This window comes from Procambarus clarkii, chromosome 2 (genome assembly GCF_040958095.1).
Source record: "Procambarus clarkii isolate CNS0578487 chromosome 2, FALCON_Pclarkii_2.0, whole genome shotgun sequence".
In the NCBI taxonomy this organism is placed as follows: Eukaryota; Metazoa; Arthropoda; class Malacostraca; order Decapoda; family Cambaridae; genus Procambarus; species Procambarus clarkii.
Window position 1 is genome coordinate 21,212,272 of NC_091151.1, and position 23,950 is coordinate 21,236,221.

General features: G+C 46.7%; 1 protein-coding gene across 1 annotated transcript in view; it reads left to right on the plus strand.

Moving 5' to 3' along the window:
• The first annotated feature begins 400 nt into the window (after positions 1 to 400).
• LOC138364346 (uncharacterized) overlaps positions 401 to 23,950 on the plus strand; it is a 30,473-nt gene continuing 6,923 nt past the window's right edge. Inside the window, exons 1-2 of the mRNA XM_069323955.1 lie at positions 401 to 599; positions 5,967 to 6,110. Coding sequence (XP_069180056.1) covers positions 468 to 599; positions 5,967 to 6,110 — 276 coding nt within the window. The 5' untranslated portion in view covers positions 401 to 467. The remainder of the gene's footprint in view (positions 600 to 5,966; positions 6,111 to 23,950) is intronic.

Genomic DNA, 23,950 nt, shown 5'->3' on the forward strand with positions numbered 1-23,950 from the left:
GGAAAGATACTAGTAATATTGTACACATGATAAGTCAGATCATTACCTGATTTCAATATATACCAAATTAAATTTGACACAACCTAACCTAAAATAGTACAACCTAACGATGTTTACAGTTTTAAACTAAAAGAAGCACTCTCTCTACTAATTAGCAGCCTACGACATGCTGGTATCGCATATGTATCATTCTGATATGCTGGTTGAGAGAACCTCATCGTATTGACTTCAGACTGATAGTACTTACTTGTGTGATCAAGTCCACTACGGGCTCACCATAGCCCGTTAGCTGAATCTTAAACAACAACATCAGTATGATCATAAAACTAAGGTGTCTGTTGCTGCTCAACAGTGTAACCCAGTGACAATCATTTGTTTTCTGATTTGTATTAAGAGATATGATTTGAGCAGGGACTATGATCTGAACATATTTAGTTAAAATTCGTTATTGACAGATTTGGTCATCAATGGGATACAATTTCGTGGGCGTGCAGGCGCAGTTTCCTGCAGAGGTAGCTGTCGGATGTCAGCTGAAGGTCGGAATACTGATCGCCAACAAAGGTTGGGCGGCGCCAATAAATTTTTATCGGTCAGCTCAGGTAAGCAAAACAGTATTAATGGTTTATTTAATGTCACACTTCCCCATTCAAGTAACAGGTTATTTCTATTCAATTCTTTCATCCCAGACCTGTTTCCAACACAAGTACTAATGTTCTCTGCCTTCCCTTCATATCTGAGCTCAAAACTCTCACTAATACGTTTCATCCTCTTGATATAAAGCTCGGCTTTCGACAAACTAACACTCTTCGTTCCTGTTCGTCTTGACCTCTCCAACGTGGTAACTGGCCATATGCTTAATGACAGATTTAAGGAACACAAAAGAAGTGTTAAGTCTTCAGACACAAACAGTTCTCTCTTTTGTCATGTTAGGGATTATAATCATCCTATGATTAGTCTTCTTCTAAAATAATTTTTTTCCTGCCTCTACTCTACACAGACGCCGTCTTGTCGAAACGGCTCTGATACACAACCTATCCAACCTGAACCTTTGTCCTGGCTTTGTTGCTATTGACTTTTCCCTTCCACAGTAAGCTCTTTCCTTTCCCTTTCCCTTACACAGTAAGCTCTTTCCTTTCCCTTTCCCTTTCACAGTAAGCTCTTTCCTTTCCCTTTCCCTTTCACAGTAAGCTCTTTCCTTTCCCTTTCCCTTTAACAGTAAGCTCTTTCCTTTCCCTTTCCCTTTCACAGTAAGCTCTTTCCTTTCCCTTTCTTCGCGTCCCTTTCTCTTCCCTTAAAGGCCTCAACCTTCTTAACTAACGTGATCTTACATAAGGTCAGGATTAGCATTACAGTTTAGAGTTTATATATAAGAGTACACCTGAGAGGATGTGCAGTGACTTAATATCTAACATATTCAAAGATTTAAGAAAGGGGGGAGGACGAGTTCTGTCAGGGGCCAGAGTTTGTTATTGTTCTAATAGCTGATTTATGTTAAATAATTAAAGGATGTATATGATTTTGGATAGTAGAAACCCAGGTACAGATATCATAATTGATATAAGGATAGATGAGGGAGTAATACCAGGGCAGGGCGAGGTACATAATATCCAATCTTAGAATACCATCTGTTTTTTTTAACCTTTTTTAACTATATTTTGAATGTAGCCGTGGAAATTCAGCTTGTCATCATTGAGAACACCAAGAAATTTACCATTACTTTGTTACTAATTTGGTTATTGTTAATTCTTAGAATAATTTGATCAGAGGACTCATTACCAAACAAAATATAGGTTATATCAAATGTAAAGTGTGAGTTTGTTAGCAGTTATCTAAACATGGACTTTATTTTGTTCGGTATTCAACGTATCCTTCAGAATAAGTGTTAAGATTGGAGAAAATGAAGGTTATGTCATCAGCAAATAAAACTGGCTTGAGATGTTGAGAGGCATTTGGAAGATCATTAATGTAGATGAGAAAGAGGAGAGGGTCAAGTATGCTGCCCTGTGGAACACCAGTGTTGATGGATAGGGTGGGAGAGTTGAAATCATTCACAAAGACATACTGGAGCCTGTCACTGAGGTAAGTCTGAAGGTACTGGAGGGAGTTACCTCTGAAATCATAATGATGTAATTTAAGAAGCAGGTTATAGTGGTTAACTGTGCCAAAACCCTTACGTTGGTCAACACATAACCCAACAGAGGAACTCATTTTTGTCACGAGTTGCATATATCAAGTTAATCATACTAATTGCTGCATCATTGGTGTTTTATGGGGGTTTGAATCCATATTGGCAAGACCTAAGTGTATTGTGTTTAGCTAGATAAGAGTAAAGCTGCTTGTAGATTAGTTTCTCAAATATTTTAGGCAAGGATGGCAAGATTGATATTCGTATGTAATTGTTGTCATCAGTGAGATCACCACATTTATGGACTGGGGTTAGTCTTGTTTTTTTAAATATCAGGAAAGGTTTGTAGTTCAAATGATTTTTTGTAAAGCAATGCAATGGCCGGAGCTAAAAATCTAGAAGATTTTTTGAAAATTAGAGTTGGAGTCTCAGCAAGGGCACTTGACTGTTTTAAGGGAAAGGATTATATCATTAACATCAGTGGATATTTTGGGAGTTAGGTACAGAGGCTCTGGATAGTTTACTGAGGTAGTCTTTATCATTAGTTAGGGAGGACGGTTAGTTAGCTTAGTTGATCAGCAATATACTAATTAATTCTAGTTAGTAACTTAGCACTAAGTTAGGGCATATTTTATATACAATAATTAGAATCATAAATATTAGATCAAATGAAAGCTACTGTTGGTGGTGTGGCATGATGGTGCTGGCTCCTCGCCTACACTGTTGGTGGTGTGGCATGATGGTGCTGGCTGCTGGCCTACACTGTTGGTGGTGTGGCATGATGGTGCTGGCTGCTCGCATCCACTGTTGGTGGTGTGGCATGATGGTGCTGGCTCCTCGCCTACACTGTTGGTGGTGTGGCATGATGGTGCTGGCTGCTCACCTACACTGTTGGTGGTGTGGCATGATGGTGCTGGCTGCTCACCTACACTGTTGGTGGTGTGTGGCATGATGGTGCTGGCTGCTGGCCTACACTGTTGGTGGTGTGTGGCATGATGGTGCTGGCTCCTCGCCTATACTGTTGGTGGTGTGGCATGATGGTGCTGGCTGCTGGCCTACACTGTTGGTGGTGTGGCATGATGGTGCTGGCTGCTGGCCTACACTGTTGGTGGTGTGGCATGATGGTGCTGGCTGCTGGCCTACACTGTTGTTGGTGGGGCATGATGGTGGTGGCTGCTCACCTACACTGTTGGTGGTGTGTGGCATGATGGTGCTGGCTGCTGGCCTACACTGTTGGTGGTGTGTGGCATGATGGTGGTGGCTGCTCACCTTCACTGTTGGTGTTGTGTGGCATGATGGTGCTGGCTGCTGGCCTACACTGTTGGTGGTGTGGCATGATGGTGCTGGTTGCTCGCCTACACTGTTGGTGGTGTGTGGCATGATGGTGGTGGCTGCTCGCCTTCACTGTTGGTGGTGTGTGGCATGATGGTGCTGGCTGCTGGCCTACACTGTTGGTGGTGTGGCATGATGGTGGTGGCTGCTCACCTTCACTGTTGGTGGTGTGTGGCATGATGGTGCTGGCTGCTGGCCTACACTGTTGGTGGTGTGTGGCATGATGGTGCTGGCTGCTCGTCTACACTGTTGGTGGTGTGTGGCATGATGGTGCTGGCTGCTGGCCTACACTGTTGGTGGTGTGGTATGATGGTGCTGGCTGCTGGCCTACACTGTTGGTGGTGTGGCATGATGGTGCTGGCTGCTCACCTACACTGTTGGTGGTGTGGCATGATGGTGCTTGCTGCTGGCCTACACTGTTGGTGGTGGGGCATGATGGTGCTGGTTGCTCGCCTACACTGTTGATGGTGTGTGGCATGATGGTGCTGGCTCCTCGCCTACACTGTTGGTGGTGTGGCATGATGGTGCTGGCTGCTGGCCTACACTGTTGGTGGTGTGGCATGATGGTGCTGGCTGCTCACCTACACTGTTGGTGGTGTGGCATGATGGTGCTTGCTGCTGGCCTACACTGTTGGTGGTGTGGCATGATGGTGCTGGCTGCTCGTCTACACTGTTGGTGTTGTGGCATGATGGTGGTGGCTGCTGGCCTACACTGTTGGTGGTGGGGCATGATGGTGCTGGCTGCTGGCCTACACTGTTGGTGATGTGGCATGATGGTGCTGGCTGCTGGCCTACACTGTTGGTGGTGTGGCATGATGGTGCTGGCTGCTGGCCTACACTGTTGGTGGTGTGTGGCATGATGGTGCTGGCTGCTCGTCTACACTGTTGGTGGTGTGTGGCATGATGGTGCTGGCTGCTCTCCTACACTGTTGGTGGTGTGTGGCATGATGGTGCTGGCTGCTGGCCTACACTGTTGGTGGTGTGGCATGATGGTGCTGGCTGCTCGCCTACACTGTTGGTGGTGTGGCATGATGGTGCTGGCTGCTGGCCTACACTGTTGGTGGTGTGGCATGATGGTGGTGGTTGCTCGCCTACACTGTTGGTGGTGTGTGGCATGATGGTGCTGGCTGCTGGCCAACACTGTTGGTGGTGGGGCATGATGGTGCTGGCTACTCGCCTACACTGTTGGTGGTGTGTGGCATGATGGTGCTGGCTGCTGGCCAACACTGTTGGTGGTGGGGCATGATGGTGCTGGCTACTCGCCTACACTGTTGGTGGTGGGGCATGATGGTGCTGGCTGCTCGCCTTCACTGCTGGTGGTGTGTGGCATGATGGTGCTGGCTGCTGGCCAACACTGTTGGTGGTGGGGCATGATGGTGCTGGCTGCTCGCCTTCACTGCTGGTGGTGTGTGGCATGATGGTGCTGGCTGCTGGCCAACACTGTTGGTGGTGGGGCATGAGGGTGCTGGCTGCTCACCTTCATGGTGCCAACACGAGGCGTCTAAGGGCAAGCGTTTACTTTTGGTAAACTCCATATAAGCTATCAATAAAACTATAATCTTTAGACTTTTCACACCTGCCCCATGTTACCTGTTCCCCATGGTGCTTTACAGAACTTGTTCTTTCCTGTGGCCCTCCCGTGTTACAGAACCCTGTTCTGTCTTGTGGCCCTGCTGTGTTACAGAACTCTGTTCTGTCTTGTCGCCCTGCTGTGTTACAGAACCCTGTTCTGTCTTGTGGCCCTGCTGTGTTACAGAACTCTGTTCTGTCTTGTGGCCCTGCTGTGTTACAGAACTCTGTTCTGTCTTGTCGCCCTGCTGTGTTACAGAACTCTGTTCTGTCTTGTGGTCCTGCCGTGTTACTGAACCCTGTTCTGTCTTGTGGCCCTGCTGTGTTATTGAACCCTGTTCTGTCTTGTGGCCCTGCTGTGTTATTGAACCCTGTTCTGTCTTGTGGCCCTGCTGTGTTACTGAACCCTGTTCTGTCCTGTGGCCCTGCCGTGTTACAGAACCCTGTTCTGTCTTGTGGCCCTGCTGTGTTATTGAACCCTGTTCTGTCTTGTGGCCCTGCTGTGTTACAGAACCCTGCTCTGTCTTGTGGCCCTGCCGTGTTATTGAGCTCTATTCGATCATGTGGTAAGCCTAGGCAAGATCACAAACTAGTTCCAAGTTGGAACTGGTTGAGGGCTTCCTACTCTGCAACATTCAATTGTAAATTAATGAATTGTAAGCCAATATAATTTTATTGTGTGTATATGATGAAAACTTTCTCAGTTCGGAGCCTGATGTACATTGCGATGATACAATGTACACTGTTCGCTAATGGTTCCTTAACATACTCATACTCACCTGCTGAACAACTTCATACGATAAATAATTGATCTGTCACTAACCAATTTGTTCATTAACATTTCAGTTTTAACTTACCATTTAATTAAATATTCCTATGATATTGAAAACCAAATAGATATTTGCGGCCAACGTCGTTAAGAATGTGGCTGGTTTTGCAGTTAGTGTTGCATCATGTGAGCACCAAGACTGAGTACGTGTCTGCACTTGCTGGGGCGGACCTCAGGAGGTGGCTGCCCGGCCAACAACAGAAGCTCCAGTTCTCCATGACATTACCCACTAACGCTCCTCTCGGCAACTATCAGGTGGGCGCTGTTATGTCATCATCCCCAAGTGAGGCTCCTGGTGGAGAACTTTCTTCCCTTAATCTGTGAGCCTCCTGACCTCAGATAAAACATAAACAAATGTCTAGGTTTAAGTGAAAGTCTAAGTAAAACCACTAGTTTACTTGGGCGAAATTATATTCATGACACAGCTTATATATACAATAATTACAGAACCACAACAAAGTAATTATAAATCAGTTAAGTTAACACGAGGCACGAGTCACAGCAGCTAGATTTCACTAAGCAAAACTAACTTAACAACATGGGGTATACTAGACAGCATGGGACTGACAGGTAAGCTGTGGACAAGGATGGAGGTAACGTAAGAATATGACGATTCTGTATGGCAGAATCGTAGTTGTCTCCGCTTAGATTCACATGATCGGTAACTGGCTTTGCTTCTCTCTTAAGGGTACTTCGCAAATAAAGGAATTTATTTATTTTGTTAATTGAACTTTTAGAGTTCATTAAGGAATCTAACGTGTTCAAGTAACATTCAAAGTTTTCGTCATCTCTGCCATTAAAATTGAGGTAGATCAATGGCAGGAAGACGAACTTCTTTGAGTGGTTCAAGTATATAAGTATCACTCGTTGTTAAAGCATTTTGAGAAACAGATTTTATATTCAATCGTTCTAAGAACTGTATTAATTTATCCAGACGATCAAAGACATCCTCCTCAAATTGTCCGTATCGTCATGGAAGATGTTTGTCTGGCTCAGCAGTTTGTTGCCTGAGGATTCTAAAATAGTTATCTGCAGCCTCATTTGTTTTCTGTAATTTTTGTTTGGCCACCTCTATGTGGCCTTCAAGTACTGTGACTGTGACAACTGACTGAACTAACTGATCAAACTTGTTCAGTTGCCGAGTCACATGACCTTTGAGACTCACGTAGGATCTAAAGAACAAAATACTGTTGCTGAACATTTCGTCTGATACACAGTCTGTGAATTTGGTTTCATTGGCTGCCATGATTTCGTTGTGGAAATAACTGAGGTACTGGCTCAAATTTGAACAATTGTTTGACAATAAAAGCCTAGGGTTATAATTTTCTACAACTAGGCAACGTTGTTTGCCTCACGTAGATGCTGATTAACAATGTTAACAGTAAATATAAGATTTGAGGAGTAATCAATCGCTGCTGCTATAAGATTTACCTTGAACTAGCCCTTCTTCATCGCCGTCTGTTGGATAGCAACAGTTCTTATCATTCAAAGATGAAATACAACAGAAATAATATAAGAATGGTAAATATATAGAAAAAAATCGTGTAGTTGATTATTCCCACCCTATTTCGGGGCTGCACAATAAATGTTAGCTAGGCTGTACAATTCTTAGTACAGTGCTAGCTAAATGATAATCCTACCCTTGTTGGGTCAGCACAAAAAAATATATTAGGCTAGGTTGTGCATTGTTCAGTTCAGCTCAAGCCTAAAATTGTACTACCCACATCTAAGGGTTAGCAAGAACGTAAGAACAATGGTAACTGCGGAAGGCCTATTGGCCCATACGAGGCAGCTCCTATTTATAACCACCCAATCCCACTCATATACAAACATGTCCAACCCACGTTTGAAAAAAATCGAGGGACCCCACCTCCACCACGTTACGTGGTAATTGATTCCACAAATCAACATATAATATTTATATATAATATAAATAAAATTCTATAATATAATAATGTGCATAAAATAGTGTGGTGTAATATTTTGTTTGGTCTTTGTTTAATATAAGAGAAATATATACAAGTAAATTATATATCATATCATATTTATTATATATATATATATATATATATATATATATATATATATATATATATATATATATATATATATATATATATATATATATATATATATATATATATATAACTGAAAACTCCAGACCCCCAGTAGTGATTCGAACCCACACAGCCAGCCAGGAGCACTATGCAATGGCGTATCTGGTACCTTAACCACTCGACCAACTGTGACCATACAAAAGACGATGGTAGCCGAGGCTATTTCACCCACCATCCCTACGTCACTTTGTGGTGAGCCTGGGCATAGACTGTGTATCAGACATCAAATCACCTCACTTTGTGGGGCCACGTGAGCAACACAAAATGCAAACAAGCTTGAATGGTCCCCAAGCATATATGTAACTGAAAACTCCACACCCCAGAAGTGACTCGAACCCAGACAGCCAGGGGCACTATGCAACTGGCATATCTGATACCTTAACCACTTGACCAACTATAACTGTACAAAAGATGATGGTAGCCGAGGCAATTTTCCCCACCATCCCGACGGCACTTGGTGGTGAGCTTGGGCATAGTTTTTCATCAAATCATCTCACTATGTGGGGCAACTCGAACAACACAAATGCAAACAAGCTTGAGTGGTCCCCAAGCATATATACAACTGAAAACTCCACACCCCAGAAGTGACTCGAACACCTTGGAGAGGTGACAAGTCGCCAATATACGTTATTCTTTAAAAAAGACAAATATTTTTCGAAAATGAACCTCATACTCTCTGACTAAACTAAATTCCAATGGGTAACGAAGGACACTACAGCCGAATTGAAAACGAAGGGAAACAGATTGATCAAAACTGTGAACGCCAAGAAATCTGGACGCCACCTGCCGAAGGTTATTGGGGAATACAAACCGTGTATGCATATGGAAATATCAATACCCACAAGCCTGGAAACCCACTTTGGCCAATCATCAGCCAGATGCCCACACCCACATACAGACTGGCTAAGTGACTCAAGGGATTGCTGACTCCTTATGTAACCCTGTGTTTTCAGTCTGAAGTCTCCAAAGGAATTTGTTGACTTACTGCAGGGAACACGGGCCACAGGGCAAACGGGCCACAGCCTCGTTGGATATAGAATCACTGTTTACCAACGTACTTGTGGATGAAACAATCGGGATGATAGCGGACAGAGTGTATCATGATCCGGCTTGTACTTCTCTTGACATGCCAGAAAACATAATTAGGAAACTACTCCAAGCTTGTACTAAAGAGGCACCCTTCTTGAGCCAGGATGGGCACATGTATAAGCAAGTAGATGGGGTCGTGTCGGGGTTCACCATAAGAGGGTGAGCAACAGTATACACAAGGTCACTCACCGTAGCCCTGCGGGTCTTCACTCTATCCTCGCGGCGCCACTGTACGCCAGGAGAGTATCCCAGTCAATCCCAACCGGCCTCTGATCGAGAATGAGTGAGAACACAGCTTGTTCTCTTTACAGCTGTGTGCCCGCCCCGACAAAAGGCTCTACTATTAACCACAAGGTCGCCAACTGGTGTTTCCGGTGTGCAGTAACACGTCAGTGGTTTTGTTGAATTGTGGTAACAGTGGTAAGAGCACACTCAATAGGTCTGATATCAGGCAGGTATTTATTTCTATCACTCTATTTCCATTCATGTATTATATAGCCACAAGAAATATGGAGGGGATGATACAAACGCCAAGGTATTTTGTGTTTTACTTAAAACTCAAGACATCACATCCGTATATCAACAAGTAAACAGCTATTTCATGCGTAAGTCGCTCGTTCCCACATATAATCATGAACTCTCCAAGCTGGCAATGCTCCCCCTCACGTCAATGTCAAAATCAGCTGGGCGACTCCCCCCCCCCCCCCACTGCCTGATCTCTTACTGCACTTGTTTGTTGGCGAAATATGCCTGTTTCTTTAAATTCTCAAGGATCACTAAATGTTCAAACAACACAATATCTGCGACAATAGCAATAGAACGTAAATACTTCGCTGCACTGATCTTGAGCTCAATCAAACATTTATATATTAATGAACACAATAATTCACTATCACGGTATAACACACTGCCCCTCATTTAATGATAACGCATGCAAGTATATATTACTGGAGTTCTAAGTAATTCCTTTCGTGGGCGAATATTCAATTGATCACTGCACACATGAATGGTTATTCAATACACAAGCATAGACATATATATATATATATATAGATAAATCATAGATATCAATAATAGTATTAATATAGTTACTGGGCACATAGCCTAACACCAAATACTGGTACATTTATATATATATATATTCTCTCACTAAATGATCATATTAAAGTCTCATGAAAGACATTATCAACACAGTAAATTCATCAATTACTCCGGGTGCCTGCACACACCAATAATAAATCATAGATATCAATAATAGTAATAATATAGTTACTGGGCACATAGCCTAACACCAAATACTGGTACATTTATATATATATATATTCTCTCACTAAATGATCATATTAAAGTCTCATGAAAGACATTATCAACACAGTAAATTCATCAATTACTCCGGGTGCCTGCACACACCAATAATAATAATAGATACCATGAGTGCTCTATGTAGCCCCACTCTGCACACTTGTGCCTTACTGTGACATAGGTGAGCCTTGCACACGACATACAAAATACTCTGGCTAAATAATATAGCTGACTAAAGGGGAATTGGAGGGGAAACTAGAATCACCTACTTCCACCTATCCTCCGGTGAGAGTTGAGTTGTAGCTCCTGGTCCAGGCTTCCGCCTCGTGTTGGGAACGCCCCCACACACACCCTGTCGTGTCCTCCAAGAACCCAATCAACGTCCCAAAATAAACGTGTCGTCTCCGTGTTCTGTCCTCCACGGGTCCGTGCTCCTCCTCCACGTCTTGTAGGGTTGGAGTCGGTCTCCCAGCCGTCAACTTCTCCCAACTATGACTGCCAACCCACGTCTTGGCTGCAGTCATAAGGATTCCCAATTAGTATCTTCTTTCACTGCTTCCCAGTGGATTGACCCAGCCGCTACGTCGTCACTGTGAAGCTATCAGACGTCCCAGACGATACTGCCTAGACTTCACCTGCACAGCACCCGTCCCTGGAGCACTTGATGCTCAGTATGCCGTCAATTCCCTCTTCGGTCCACACATGGAATGAAAGAAGACCTCTCGGCGAACTTGCAGACTACGGGTAACGTGTAAGATCCACGGGAGTAGCGTATTACTGTCAGATTGATAGGATCAACCTTCACACATCCGTCCACCTTGACTGGCCCAGCCACTACGTCATCACTGTGAAGCTATCAGCCGTCGCATATGTTGCTGCCTAGACTTCACCTGCACAACACCTGTCCCGGGAGCACTTGTTGCTCAATATTCTGTCAATTCCCTCTCTGGTCCAACACATGAACGAAGGAAGACCCCACAGGTGCTGTCAAACCGCTGGTGATGCGTAAGTCCTCCGGAGACGGGGTAAACTGTCCAACTGACAGGACCCCCCCGCGCACGTCTGACCTCCTTGACGTGCTGTCTTAGACTGGTGGTGCCACCGTGGCGCGATGACCGGACCCCCCTTCCTTCGTGACGTCATACTTGCCAAGAGAGGTTTTCATTGGCTCTCTGTGCCACGTCGCTGTCGGTGACCAATCTGGCGCCACTGACGTCACACAGTTTTGGCGGCAAAACGAAGGGGCCAGCGCCATATTGGCTTCCTAAAGGGCCTATACCACAGGCCAAAATACTCTTCTTTTACAAATTTCTCGCCACCTCGAGAACACTACACTCTCCCACATATATCAAACTGATGCCTGCGACGTAGAGAATGCTCAGGTAAAGTGGACATGACTCTTACAGCAGGCGTGGGAGAAATATAAGGGGGTAAACACCGTCACATACCCCTCCCCTTAAAATAAGAGTCATGTCTGGTTAGTGTATACAGGACAGGGCATCTGCTACTACGTTGCCTTTCCCTCGGATGAGTTTAATCTCCAACCAGTACTCCTGCCGCCAATGCGAAACGCTCCTTATGTATCCGTTGACCGTTCCCACGGTCACTCCTGATGTCCATTGTTCCTTCAGCATGGACAGAGGACTTTGCACCTCGTGTCCATACACCAGCTGGAAAGGTGAGAAACCTAACGATCCTACCACTGCGTTACGTATGGCAAACAACGCAGGGCATACTGCTTCATCCCACTCAGTTCCCTGCTCTGCGCAGAACACTCTCATCAGCATGCCGTCTTGTATGTAAAAATGAGTGGCCCTCTCAGGACCAACACGTCCTCCATTGGCCTCATGAATCAATTCGGGGAACTCTATCTGCTGCAACTCTCCAAGACGAGTGTGGTCCACCCCTAGAGAATTGGTGAGGGTCACCTGTAACTCACCATCCGGGCTGCCTTCGCCCTCCACTCGTTCTCTGGGTCCCACGAAGAGGTGATCGATTCCCAGGCTGTCGGACGTCTCCTCAGCCCCATCAGGTTCACTCCCTCTGTGTCCGTTGCACTGCCTCGGAATCACAGCACAAACCGGGAACGCCACCGTGGCGATTCCTTTCTTGTCCCCACAGGCGTCTAACACTCCACCTGTCTCCGTATAGTACTCCAAGCACTCCTCGCCCTTCACGAGGTTCGGGAGGACACATCCTCCACATGCGTCATTTCCCAAGATGACTTGAGTCTCCATCTTGGGCATTGATGCACAGACCCCCACCACAAGGGTTTGGCAGCCATAATCAGAATTCAGAGTCACCTGGTGTAGGGGCATCCTCACTGGGCCTCCCACATTGGTCACACTTGCCACCCCCACACTGGTACTCTCGTAACCCTCGGGGAACCTGGTTTCGCTCACCAGGGTAAAATCTGCCCCAGTGTCTCTTAATATTCCTCACCGGAATGGGGTCTGCGTCCCCCATCCTTACGGTTCCCTCACACACGAATGGGTGAACTCTTTTCTCCCCACTCAGTACGGGTTCATCCCGCACCCTCTCGGCCGTCTGGTCCTCGACCCTCATGAAAGCCACGTTCCCCTGCTGCTCAGGGTGTCTGCATTCTCGCGCGACGTGTCCGAATACTCCGCAGTTGTAGCAGCGGATCCTTCTTCTTCTGTGGATCTTCCTCGCGCCATTCATCGACTCCTCCGTTTCAGCAAAGCTCCTGAGCTCTCAGCTTGGGACTTCTTTACCGGCTCCACAGCACTCTTTGAGTCTCTCCTGTCTCCACTCGAGAGGTGGGACTAAGGAGAACTCGCTCCCGTCCTCCATTCGTCCGTCCTTCTATATCTTCTACCATATCCGGAGTGTACGGGCGGTCGGTGCCATCCCTCTCGGTGTGATCGCAGGGCTTCTTCCAGCATGTCAGCTCTGTCAGCCGCGGCTCTCAGGTCCTTAATGTCCGCCTCCTTTACTCTAACCCTGATCTCAGGAGAGAGCATGGACATAAACTTCTCCATGACCATAAGCCCCTTGACCTCTTCAGCCGACTTCGCTCCTTCAGACTCCAGCTACTTCAGGAACTTTCTCTCCATGTCCCTCGCCGTCTCCGCATAAGATTTTCCTGGCGAACGGGTACATTCCCTGAATCTCTTCCTGTAACATTCCGGCGTGAGCTTGAAAGAGTGGAGCACAGCTCTCTTTACAGCATCGTAGTTGGTGCACTCCCTGAGGTCGAGCATGTTGTAGGCTTCACGAGCTTCACCGGTGAGCCTACTCTGAACCAGCTCCGCCCACTCCGCCCTCGGCCACTTCTTCAAGGTGGCGACCCTCTCGAAGTGGTCGAAGAAACCTTCAGCTTCATTTGGTACAAAGACCGGCAAATCTCGCTCCCTCACTCGGCGGTCTTCCTGCTGTGGTGCAACAGGTGGAACTAGCCGTAGCTCAGCTCGCTTCAGCTCCATATCCTTGTTAGCTTCTATCTCCTGCTGTTTCAGCCTAGCTTCTAGCTCGCGCTCCTCTCGGCGCAACTGTGCCTCTTGCTCCTCATGCTTCAGCTGTGCTTCTCACTCTTGTTCCTCACGCTTCTGTTGCGCTTCTTCTCTCCTCAGCTGTGCTTCTCGCTCTTGTTCTTCCTTGCGCAGCTGTGCCTCTCGCTCTTCTCTGCACAGCTGTGCCTCTGCTTCTCGCTCTTCTTTGTGCTGCTGTGCCTCTGCTTCTCGCTCTTCTTTGCACTGCTGTGCCCCTGCTTCTCGCTCTTCCCTTCTCAGCAGTGTCTCTCGTTGCTGTTCTTCCCGCTTCAGTTGTGCTTCCATCTGCAGCTTCATTATCTCCAGCTTAACACAGCGCCTGCTGCCGCTGGATCCTCTGCTGCTCCCACCAATGTTCAGATGTTCTCCCATACTGGCAGGTGTTTGTGGCCGTTCCCCCCCCCCCAAAGCTTCGTCTCGTGCCCTGAGCTGTGCCATGATCTCCAGTCTTCTCTCTCCCACTTTGGAAGATCTCAGCTTCATCCTAAAGTGGTCTGCTATCAATTGTAGCTGTGCCTTGGTGCACTCCTCCAGCACCTGCTCATCTCTAGTGTCAATGAACCTTGTTACCTTATCATCCTCCATCTTGTGCTATGAGTGATACCCTGTACCTGATACCTAATACCACTGCAAAGTACCACAACTGCAACCTTTATCTTGATCGTTATCCTGGCGAGGTCGCCAATGTCTTGGTTCACCATAAGAGGGTGAGCAACAGTATACACAAGGTCACTCACCGTAGCCCTGCGGGTCTTCACTCTATCCTCGCGGCGCCACTGTACGCCAGGAGTGTATCCCAGTCAATCCCAACCGGCCTCTGATCGAGAATGAGTGAGAACACAGCTTGTTCTCTTTACAGCTGTGTGCCCGCCCCGACAAAAGGCTCTACTATTAACCATAAGGTCGCCAACTGGTGTTTCCGGTGTGCAGTAACACGTCAGTGGTTTTGTTGAATTGTGGTAACAGTGGCAACAGCACACTCAATAGGTCTGATATCAGGCAGGTATTTATTTCTATCACTCTATTTCTTTTCATGTATTATATAGCCACAAGAAATATGGAGGGGATGATACAAACGCCAAGGTATTTTGTGTTTTACTTAAAACTCAAGACATCACATCCGTATATCAACAAGTAAACAGCTATTTCATGCGTAAGTCGCTCGTTCCCACATATAATCATGAACTCGCCAAGCTGGCAATGCTCCCCCTCACGTCAATGTCAAAATCAGCTGGGCGACTTCCCCCCCCCCCCCCCACTGCCTGATCTCTTACTGCACTTGTTTGTTGGCGAAATATGCCTGTTTCTTTAAATTCTCAAGGATCACTAAATGTTCAAACAACACAATATCTGCGACAATAGCAATAGAACGTAAATACTTCGCTGCACTGATCTTGGGCTCAATCAAACATTTCTATATTAATGAACACAATAATTCACTATCATGGTATAACACACTGCCCCTCATTTAATGATAACGCATGCAAGTATATATTACTGGAGTTCTAAGAAATTCCTTTCGTGGGCGAATATTCAATTGATCACTGCACACATGAATAGTTATTCAATACACAAGCATAGACATATATATATATATAGATAAATCATAGATATCAATAATAGTAATAATATAGTTACTGGGCACATAGCCTAACACCAAATACTGGTACATTTATATATATATATATTCTCTCACTAAATGATCATATTAAAGTCTCATGAAAGACATTATCAACACAGTAAATTCATCAATTACTCCGGGTGCCTGCACACACCAATAATAATAATAGATACCGTGAGTGCTCTATGTAGCCCCACTCTGCACACTTGTGCCTTACTGTGACATAGGTGAGCCTTGCACACGACATACAAAATACTCTGGCTAAATAATATAGCTGACTAAAGGGGAATTGGGAGGGAAACTAGAATCACCTACTTCCACCTATCCTTCGGTGAGTGTTGAGTTGTAGCTCCTGGTCCAGGCTCCCGCCTCGTGTTGGGAACGCCCCCACACACACCCTGTCGTGTCCTCCAAGAACCCAATCAACGTCCCAAAATAAACGTGTCGTCTCCGTGTTCTGTCATCCACGGGTCCGTGCTCCTCCTCCACGTCTTGTAGGGTTGGAGTCGGTCTCCCAGCCGTCAACTTCTCCTCCCAACTATGACTGCCAACCCACGTCTTGGCTGCAGTCATAAGGATTCCCAATTAGTATCTTCTTTCACTGCTTCCCAGTGGATTGACCCAGCCGCTACGTCGTCACTGTGAAGCTATCAGACGTCCCAGACGATACTGCCTAGACTTCACCTGCACAGCACCCGTCCCTGGAGCACTTGATGCTCAGTATGCCGTCAATTCCCTCTTCGGTCCACACATGGAATGAAAGAAGACCTCTCTGCGTACTTGCAGACTACGGGTAACGTGTAAGATCCACGGGAGTAGCGTATTACTGTCAGATTGATAGGATCAACCTTCACACATCTGTCCACCTTGACTGGCCCAGCCACTACGTCATCACTGTGAAGCTATCAGCCGTCGCATATGTTGCTGCCTAGACTTCACCTGCACAACACCTGTCCCGGGAGCACTTGTTGCTCAATATTCTGTCAATTCCCTCTCTGGTCCAACACATGAACGAAGGAAGACCCCACAGGTGCTGTCAGACTGCTGGTGATGCGTAAGTCCTCCGGAGACGGGGTAAACTGTCCAACGGACAGGACCCCCCCGCGCACGTCCGACCTCCTTGACGTGCTGTCTTAGACTGCTGGTGCCACCGCGGCGCGATGACCAGACCCCCCTTCCTTCGTGACGTCATACTTGCCAAGAGAGGTTTTCATTGGCTCTCTGTGCCACGTCGCTGTCGGTGACCAATCTGGCGCCACTGACGTCACACAGTTTTGGCGGCAAAACGAAGGGGCCAGCGCCATATTGGCTTCCTAAAGGGCCTATACCACAGGCCAAAATACTCTTCTTTTACAAATTTCTCGCCACCTCGAGAACACTACACTCTCCCACATATATCAAACTGATGCCTGCGACGTAGAGAATGCTCGGGTAAAGTGGACATGACTCTTACAGCAGGCGTGGGAGAAATATAAGGGGGTAAACACCGTCACATACCCCTCCCCTTAAAATAAGAGTCATGTCTGGTTAGTGTATACAGGACAGGGCATCTGCTACTACGTTGCCTTTCCCTCGGATGAGTTTAATCTCCAACCAGTACTCCTGCCGCCAATGCGAAACGCTCCTTACGTATCCGTTGACCGTTCCCACGGTCACTCCTGATGTCCATTGTTCCTTCAGCATGGACAGAGGACTTTGCACCTCGTGTCCATACACCAGCTGGAAAGGTGAGAAACCTAACGATCCTACCACTGCGTTACGTATGGCAAACAACGCAGGGCATACTGCTTCATCCCACTCAGTTCCCTGCTCTGCGCAGAACACTCTCATCAGCATGCCGTCTTGTATGTAAAAATGAGTGGCCCTCTCAGGACCAACACGTCCTCCATTGGCCTCATGAATCAATTCGGGGAACTCTATCTGCTGCAACTCTCCAAGACGAGTGCGGTCCACCCCTAGAGAATTGGTGAGGGTCACCTGTAACTCACCATCCGGGCTGCCTTCGCCCTCCACTCGTTCTCTGGGTCCCACGAAGAGGTGATCGATTCCCAGGCTGTCGGACGTCTCCTCAGCCCCATCAGGTTCACTCCCTCTGTGTCCGTTGCACTGCCTCGGAATCACAGCACAAACCGGGAACGCCACCGTGGCGATTCCTTTCTTGTCCCCACAGGCGTCTAACACTCCACCTGTCTCCGTATAGTACTCCAAGCACTCCTCGCCCTTCACGAGGTTCGGGAGGACACATCCTCCACATGCGTCATTTCCCAAGATGACTTGAGTCTCCATCTTGGGCATTGATGCACAGACCCCCACCACAAGGGTTTGGCAGCCATAATCAGAATTCAGAGTCACCTGGTGTAGGGGCATCCTCACTGGGCCTCCCACAGTGGTCACACTTGCCACCCCCACACTGGTACTCTCGTAACCCTCGGGGAACATGGTTTCGCTCACCAGGGTAAAATCTGCCCCAGTGTCTCTTAATATTCTCACCGGAATGGGGTCTGCGTCCCCCATCCTTACGGTTCCCTCACACACGAATGGGTGAACTCTTTTCTCCCCACTCAGTACGGGTTCATCCCGCACCCTCTCGGCCGTCTGGTCCTCGACCCTCATGAAAGCCACGTTCCCCTGCTGCTCAGGGTGTCTGCTTTCTCGCGCGACGTGTCCGAATACTCCGCAGTTGTAGCAGCGGATACTTCTTCTTCTGTGGATCTTCCTCGCGCCATTCATCGACTCCTCCGTTTCAGCAACAGCTCCTGAGCTCTCAGCTTGGGACTTCTTTACCGGCTCCACAGCACTCTTTGAGCCTCTCCTGTCTCCACTCGAGAGGTGGGACTCAGGAGAACTCGCTCCCGTCCTCCATTCGTCCGTCCTTCTATATCTTTTACCATATCCGGAGTGTACGGGCGGTCGGTGCCATCCCTCTCGGTGTGATCGCAGGGCTTCTTCCAGCATGTCAGCTCTGTCAGCCGCGGCTCTAAGGTCCTTAATGTCCGCCTCCTTTACTCTAACCCTGATCTCAGGAGAGAGCATGGACATAAACTTCTCCATGACCATAAGCCCCTTGACCTCTTCAGCCGACTTCGCTCCTTCAGACTCCAGCTACTTCAGGAACTTTCTCTCCATGTCCCTCGCCGTCTCCGCATAAGATTTTCCTGGCGAACGGGTACATTCCCTGAATCTCTTCCTGTAACATTCCGGCGTGAGCTTGAAAGAGTGGAGCACAGCTCTCTTTACAGCATCGTAGTTGGTGCACTCCCTGAGGTCGAGCATGTTGTAGGCTTCACGAGCTTCACCGGTGAGCCTACTCTGAACCAGCTCCGCCCACTCCGCCCTCGGCCACTTCTTCAAGGTGGCGACCCTCTCGAAGTGGTCGAAGAAACCTTCAGCTTCATTTGGTACAAAGACCGGCAAATCTCGCTCCCTCACTCGGCGGTCTTCCTGCTGTGGCGGAACAGGTGGAACTAGCCGTAGCTCAGCTCGCTTCAGCTCCATATCCTTGTTAGCTTCTATCTCCTGCTGTTTCAGCCTAGCTTCTAGCTCGCGCTCCTCTCGGCGCAACTGTGCCTCTTGCTCCTCATGCTTCAGCTGTGCTTCTCACTCTTGTTCCTCACGCTTCTGTTGCGCTTCTTCTCTCCTCAGCTGTGCTTCTCGCTCTTGTTCTTCCTTGCGCAGCTGTGCCTCTCGCTCTTCTCTGCACAGCTGTGCCTCTGCTTCTCGCTCTTCTTTGTGCTGCTGTGCCTCTGCTTCTCGCTCTTCTTTGCACTGCTGTGCCCCTGCTTCTCGCTCTTCCCTTCTCAGCTGTGCCTCTCATTCCTGTTCTTCCCGCTTCAGTTGTGCTTCCATCTGCAGCTTCATTATCTCCAGCTTAACACAGCGCCTGCTGCCGCTGGATCCTCTGCTGCTCCCACCAATGTTCAGATGTTCTCCCATACTGGCAGGTGTTTGTGGCCGTTCCCCCCCCCCATCAAAGCTTCGTCTCGTGCCCTGAGCTGTGCCATGATCTCCAGTCTTCTCTCTCCCACTTTGGAAGATCTCAGCTTCATCCTAAAGTGGTCTGCTATCAATTGTAGCTGTGCCTTGGTGCACTCCTCCAGCACCTGCTCATCTCTAGTGTCAATGAACCTTGTTACCTTATCATCCTCCATCTTGTGCTATGAGTGATACCCTGTACCTGATACCTAATACCACTGCAAAGTACCACAACTGCAACCTTTATCTTGATCGTTATCCTGGCGAGGTCGCTAATGTCTGGGTTCACCATAAGAGGGTGAGCAACAGTATACACAAGGTCACTCACCGTAGCCCTGCGGGTCTTCACTCTATCCTCGCGGCGCCACTGTACGCCAGGAGTGTATCCCAGTCAATCCCAACCGGCCTCTGATCGAGAATGAGTGAGAACACAGCTTGTTCTCTTTACAGCTGTGTGCCCGCCCCGACAAAAGGCTCTACTATTAACCACAAGGTCGCCAACTGGTGTTTCCGGTGTGCAGTAACACGTCAGTGGTTTTTGTTGATTTGTGGTAACAGTGGCAACAGCACACTCAATAGGTCTGATATCAGGCAGGTATTTATTTCTATCACTCTATTTCCTTTCATGTATTATATAGCCACAAGAAATATGGAGGGGATGATACAAACGCCAAGGTATTTTGTGTTTTACTTAAAACTCAAGACATCACATCCGTATATCAACAAGTAAACAGCTATTTCATGCGTAAGTCGCTCGTTCCCACATATAATCATGAACTCGCCAAGCTGGCAATGCTCCCCCTCACGTCAATGTAAAAATCAGCTGGGCGACTTCCCCCCCCCCCCCCCCATTGCCTGATCTCTTACTGCACTTGCTTGTTGGCGAAATATGCCTGTTTCTTTAAATTCTCAAGGATCACTAAATGTTCAAACAACACAATATCTGCGACAATAGCAATAGAACGTAAATACTTTGCTGCACTGATCTTGAGCTCAATCAAACATTTCTATATTAATGAACACAATAATTCACTATCATGGTATAACACACTGCCCCTCATTTAATGATAACGCATGCAACTATATATTACTGGAGTTCTAAGTAATTCCTTTCGTGGGCGAATATTCAATTGATCACTGCACACATGAATGGTTATTCAATACACAAGCATAGACATATATATATATATATATATATATATATATATATATATATATATATATATATATATATATTTATATATATATATATATATATATATATATATATATATATATATATATATATATATATATATATATATATAGATAAATCATAGATATCAATAATAGTAATAATATAGTTACTGGGCACATAGCCTAACACCAAATACTGGTACATTCATATATATATATATTCTCTCACTAAATGATCATATTAAAGTCTCATGAAAGACATTATCAACACAGTAAATTCATCAATTACTCCGGGTGCCTGCACACACCAATAATAATAATAGATACCATGAGTGCTCTATGTAGCCCCACTCTGCACACTTGTGCCTTACTGTGACATAGGTGAGCCTTGCTCGCGACATACAAAATACTCTAGCTAAATAATATAGCTGACTAAAGGGGAATTGGGAGGGAAACTAGAATCACCTACTTCCACCTATCCTCCGGTGAGAGTTGAGTTGTAGCTCCTGGTCTAGGCTCCCGCCTCGTGTTGGGAACGCCCCCACACACACCCTGTCGTGTCCTCCGAGAACCCAATCAACGTCCCAAAATAAACGCGTCGTCTCCGTGTTCTGACCTCCACGGGTCCGTGCTCCTCCTCCACATCTTGTAGGGTTGGAGTCGGTCTCCCAGCCGTCAACTTCTCCTCCCAACTATGGCTGCCAACCCACGTCTTGGCTGCAGTCGTACGGATTCCCAATTAATATCTTCTTTCACTGCTTCCCAGTGGATTGACCCAGCTGCTACGTCGTCACTGTGAAGCTATCAGACGTCCCAGACGATACTGCCTAGACTTCACCTACACAGCACCCGTCCCTGGAGCACTTGATGCTCAGTATGCCGTCAATTCCCTCTTCGGTCCACACATGGAATGAAAGAAGACCTCTCGGCGTACTTGCAGACTACGGGTGACGTGTAAGATCCACGGGAGTGGCGTATTACTGTCAGATTGATAGGATCAACCTTCACACATCCGTCCACCTTGACTGGCCCAGCCACTACGTCATCACTGTGAAGCTATCAGCCGTTGCATACGTTGCTGCCTAGACTTCACCTGCACAACACCTGTCCCGGGAGCACTTGTTGCTCAATATTCTGTCAATTCCCTCTCTGGTCCAACACGTGAACGAAGGAAGATCTCACAGGTGCTGTCAGACCGCTGGTGATGCGTAAGTCCTCCGGAGACGGGGTAAACTGTCCAACTGACAGGCCCCCTCCGCGCACGTCGACCTCCTTGACGTGCTATCTTAGACTGGTGGTGCCACCACGGCGTGATGACCGGACCCCCCTTCCTTCATGACGTCATACTTGCCAAGAGAGGTTTTCATTGGCTCTCTGTGCCACGTCGCTGTCGGTGACCAATCTGGCGCCACTGCCGTCACACAGTTTTGGCGGCAAAACGAAGGGGCCAGCGCCATATTGGCTTCCTAAAGGGCCTATACCACAGGCCAAAATACTCTTTTTTTTACAAATTTCTCGCCACCTCGAGAACACTACACTCTCCCACATATATCAAACTGATGCCTGTGACGTAGAGAACGCTCGGGTAAAGTGGACATGACTCTTACAGCAGGCGTGGGAGAAATATAAGGGGGGGAACACCGTCACAGTCGCCATGGGTTCTCCCCTAGGTGTCCTGTTTGCGAACTTCTACATGGGTATCATCGAGCAGAAGGTCTTAGTTGACATGGACTTGAAACCGGCCATATACTACAGGTATGTTGACGACATTTTTACGCAGGTACCTGATGCCAGACGTCTGCAGGAGCTGAAGGAGGCATTTGAGCAGAATTCTGTGTTGAGTTTTACCTACGAGATAGAGAAGGATGGGGAGCTGCATTTTCTAGACGTAACAGTCACAGAAAGGAGCAGAGGCTTCCACACTGCAGTGTACACTTAGGAAACATAGGAATGTGCTTCAATGCCAATAGTGACTGCCCAGACAGGTACAAGAGGAGTGTTGTCAAGGCTTACTTCGACCGTGCTGTAAGCCACAGCTCAGGATTGAAGCAAGTCGATGAAGAACTCGGTAGGGTAAGGCAGGTCCTAGTCAACAACAGCTTCTCTAATGGTTTTGTTGAAGACCTCATAAAAAGAAAGGTGAAACGCCATGCAACCTCTGAATTGTCAACTAACACAACACTTGTACCTCCTATTAGACTATTTTACAGGAACTTCTTTTCGAAGACAACCCGCTCCCACGAGTTGGCAGGCACACAAAATGAGCGAATATGTTCCCTACATAATTCATTCTTACTTGGTATAAAGACCGTTGAAGCATTAGACCATTATCAAGGCAGAATAATGTAACAGAAATATTTACCACCACTGTCGTGAGTTTAACACGAGCTCGGCGTGGTTATATCGGGTAGGCTGTTCCATGGTTTACTTTCAGGTATACTATAGTCACAACAGCACACCGATATCTGCAGGAGGTGCACTAATCCTGTAGTAGGTCTCCTCCAGGCGGTTACCCATCAGTACAACCGCATCAAAGGACCAGCCTATACTGGCTCATTTAGGGGGCAGTCGTCTCTCTTACCCCGCCCCCCCCCTACCAACAAGAGGGGGGGGGGGCGGTCAAGAGGAAGAGCAACAGTAGAAAGTTTTCGTCTTGGAATTTGGTAGACAGGGGTCTTAAGGGGCATATTCATTTAAAATTAAAAGTGGTTCAATTTGCTTATAAATTTTTTTTATGAAATGGGTATAGAAAGGGCTGCAGCTGGTCCAAGTTTCATCATCACACCCTAAACAGAAAAGGAGAAAAAAAATAAACAACGAATTTTCAAATAGTTTCAGGGAACACATGTGTCAACTAAAATCATTTCTATAACACTCAGATATTAAATTAAGGACATAATAAAGGATTCTAGTGATCAGTTTTATCAAAAAAGTGTTGAGTGCAATAATATAATTTTTCAAAGTTACCCTACTAAAAAAATATGCAATTTATGATATTTATAAATTTTTATAAAATCACCAAATAGACTTTGGACTAAAGTGTCTACTAGAGTCTGTAGAAGCACAAACGCTACATATCAGGTGTAATTTGCATGTAAATTGATTAATAAATGAAAGCTCTGAAGTAATTTGAAGGTGTAAATTACTTTCCAGAGTAAAATAAAGATCCAAGTTCGGCCACCTGTAGCTGAGCTTGAATTCGACAGATTTCGTTCATAATTGGCACCCATGCAGATAGGCATCCATTGAGCAAGGTGTGCAAGTTTCATGCAAATCCCTTGATAACAAACGAGAAAAAAAAATTGG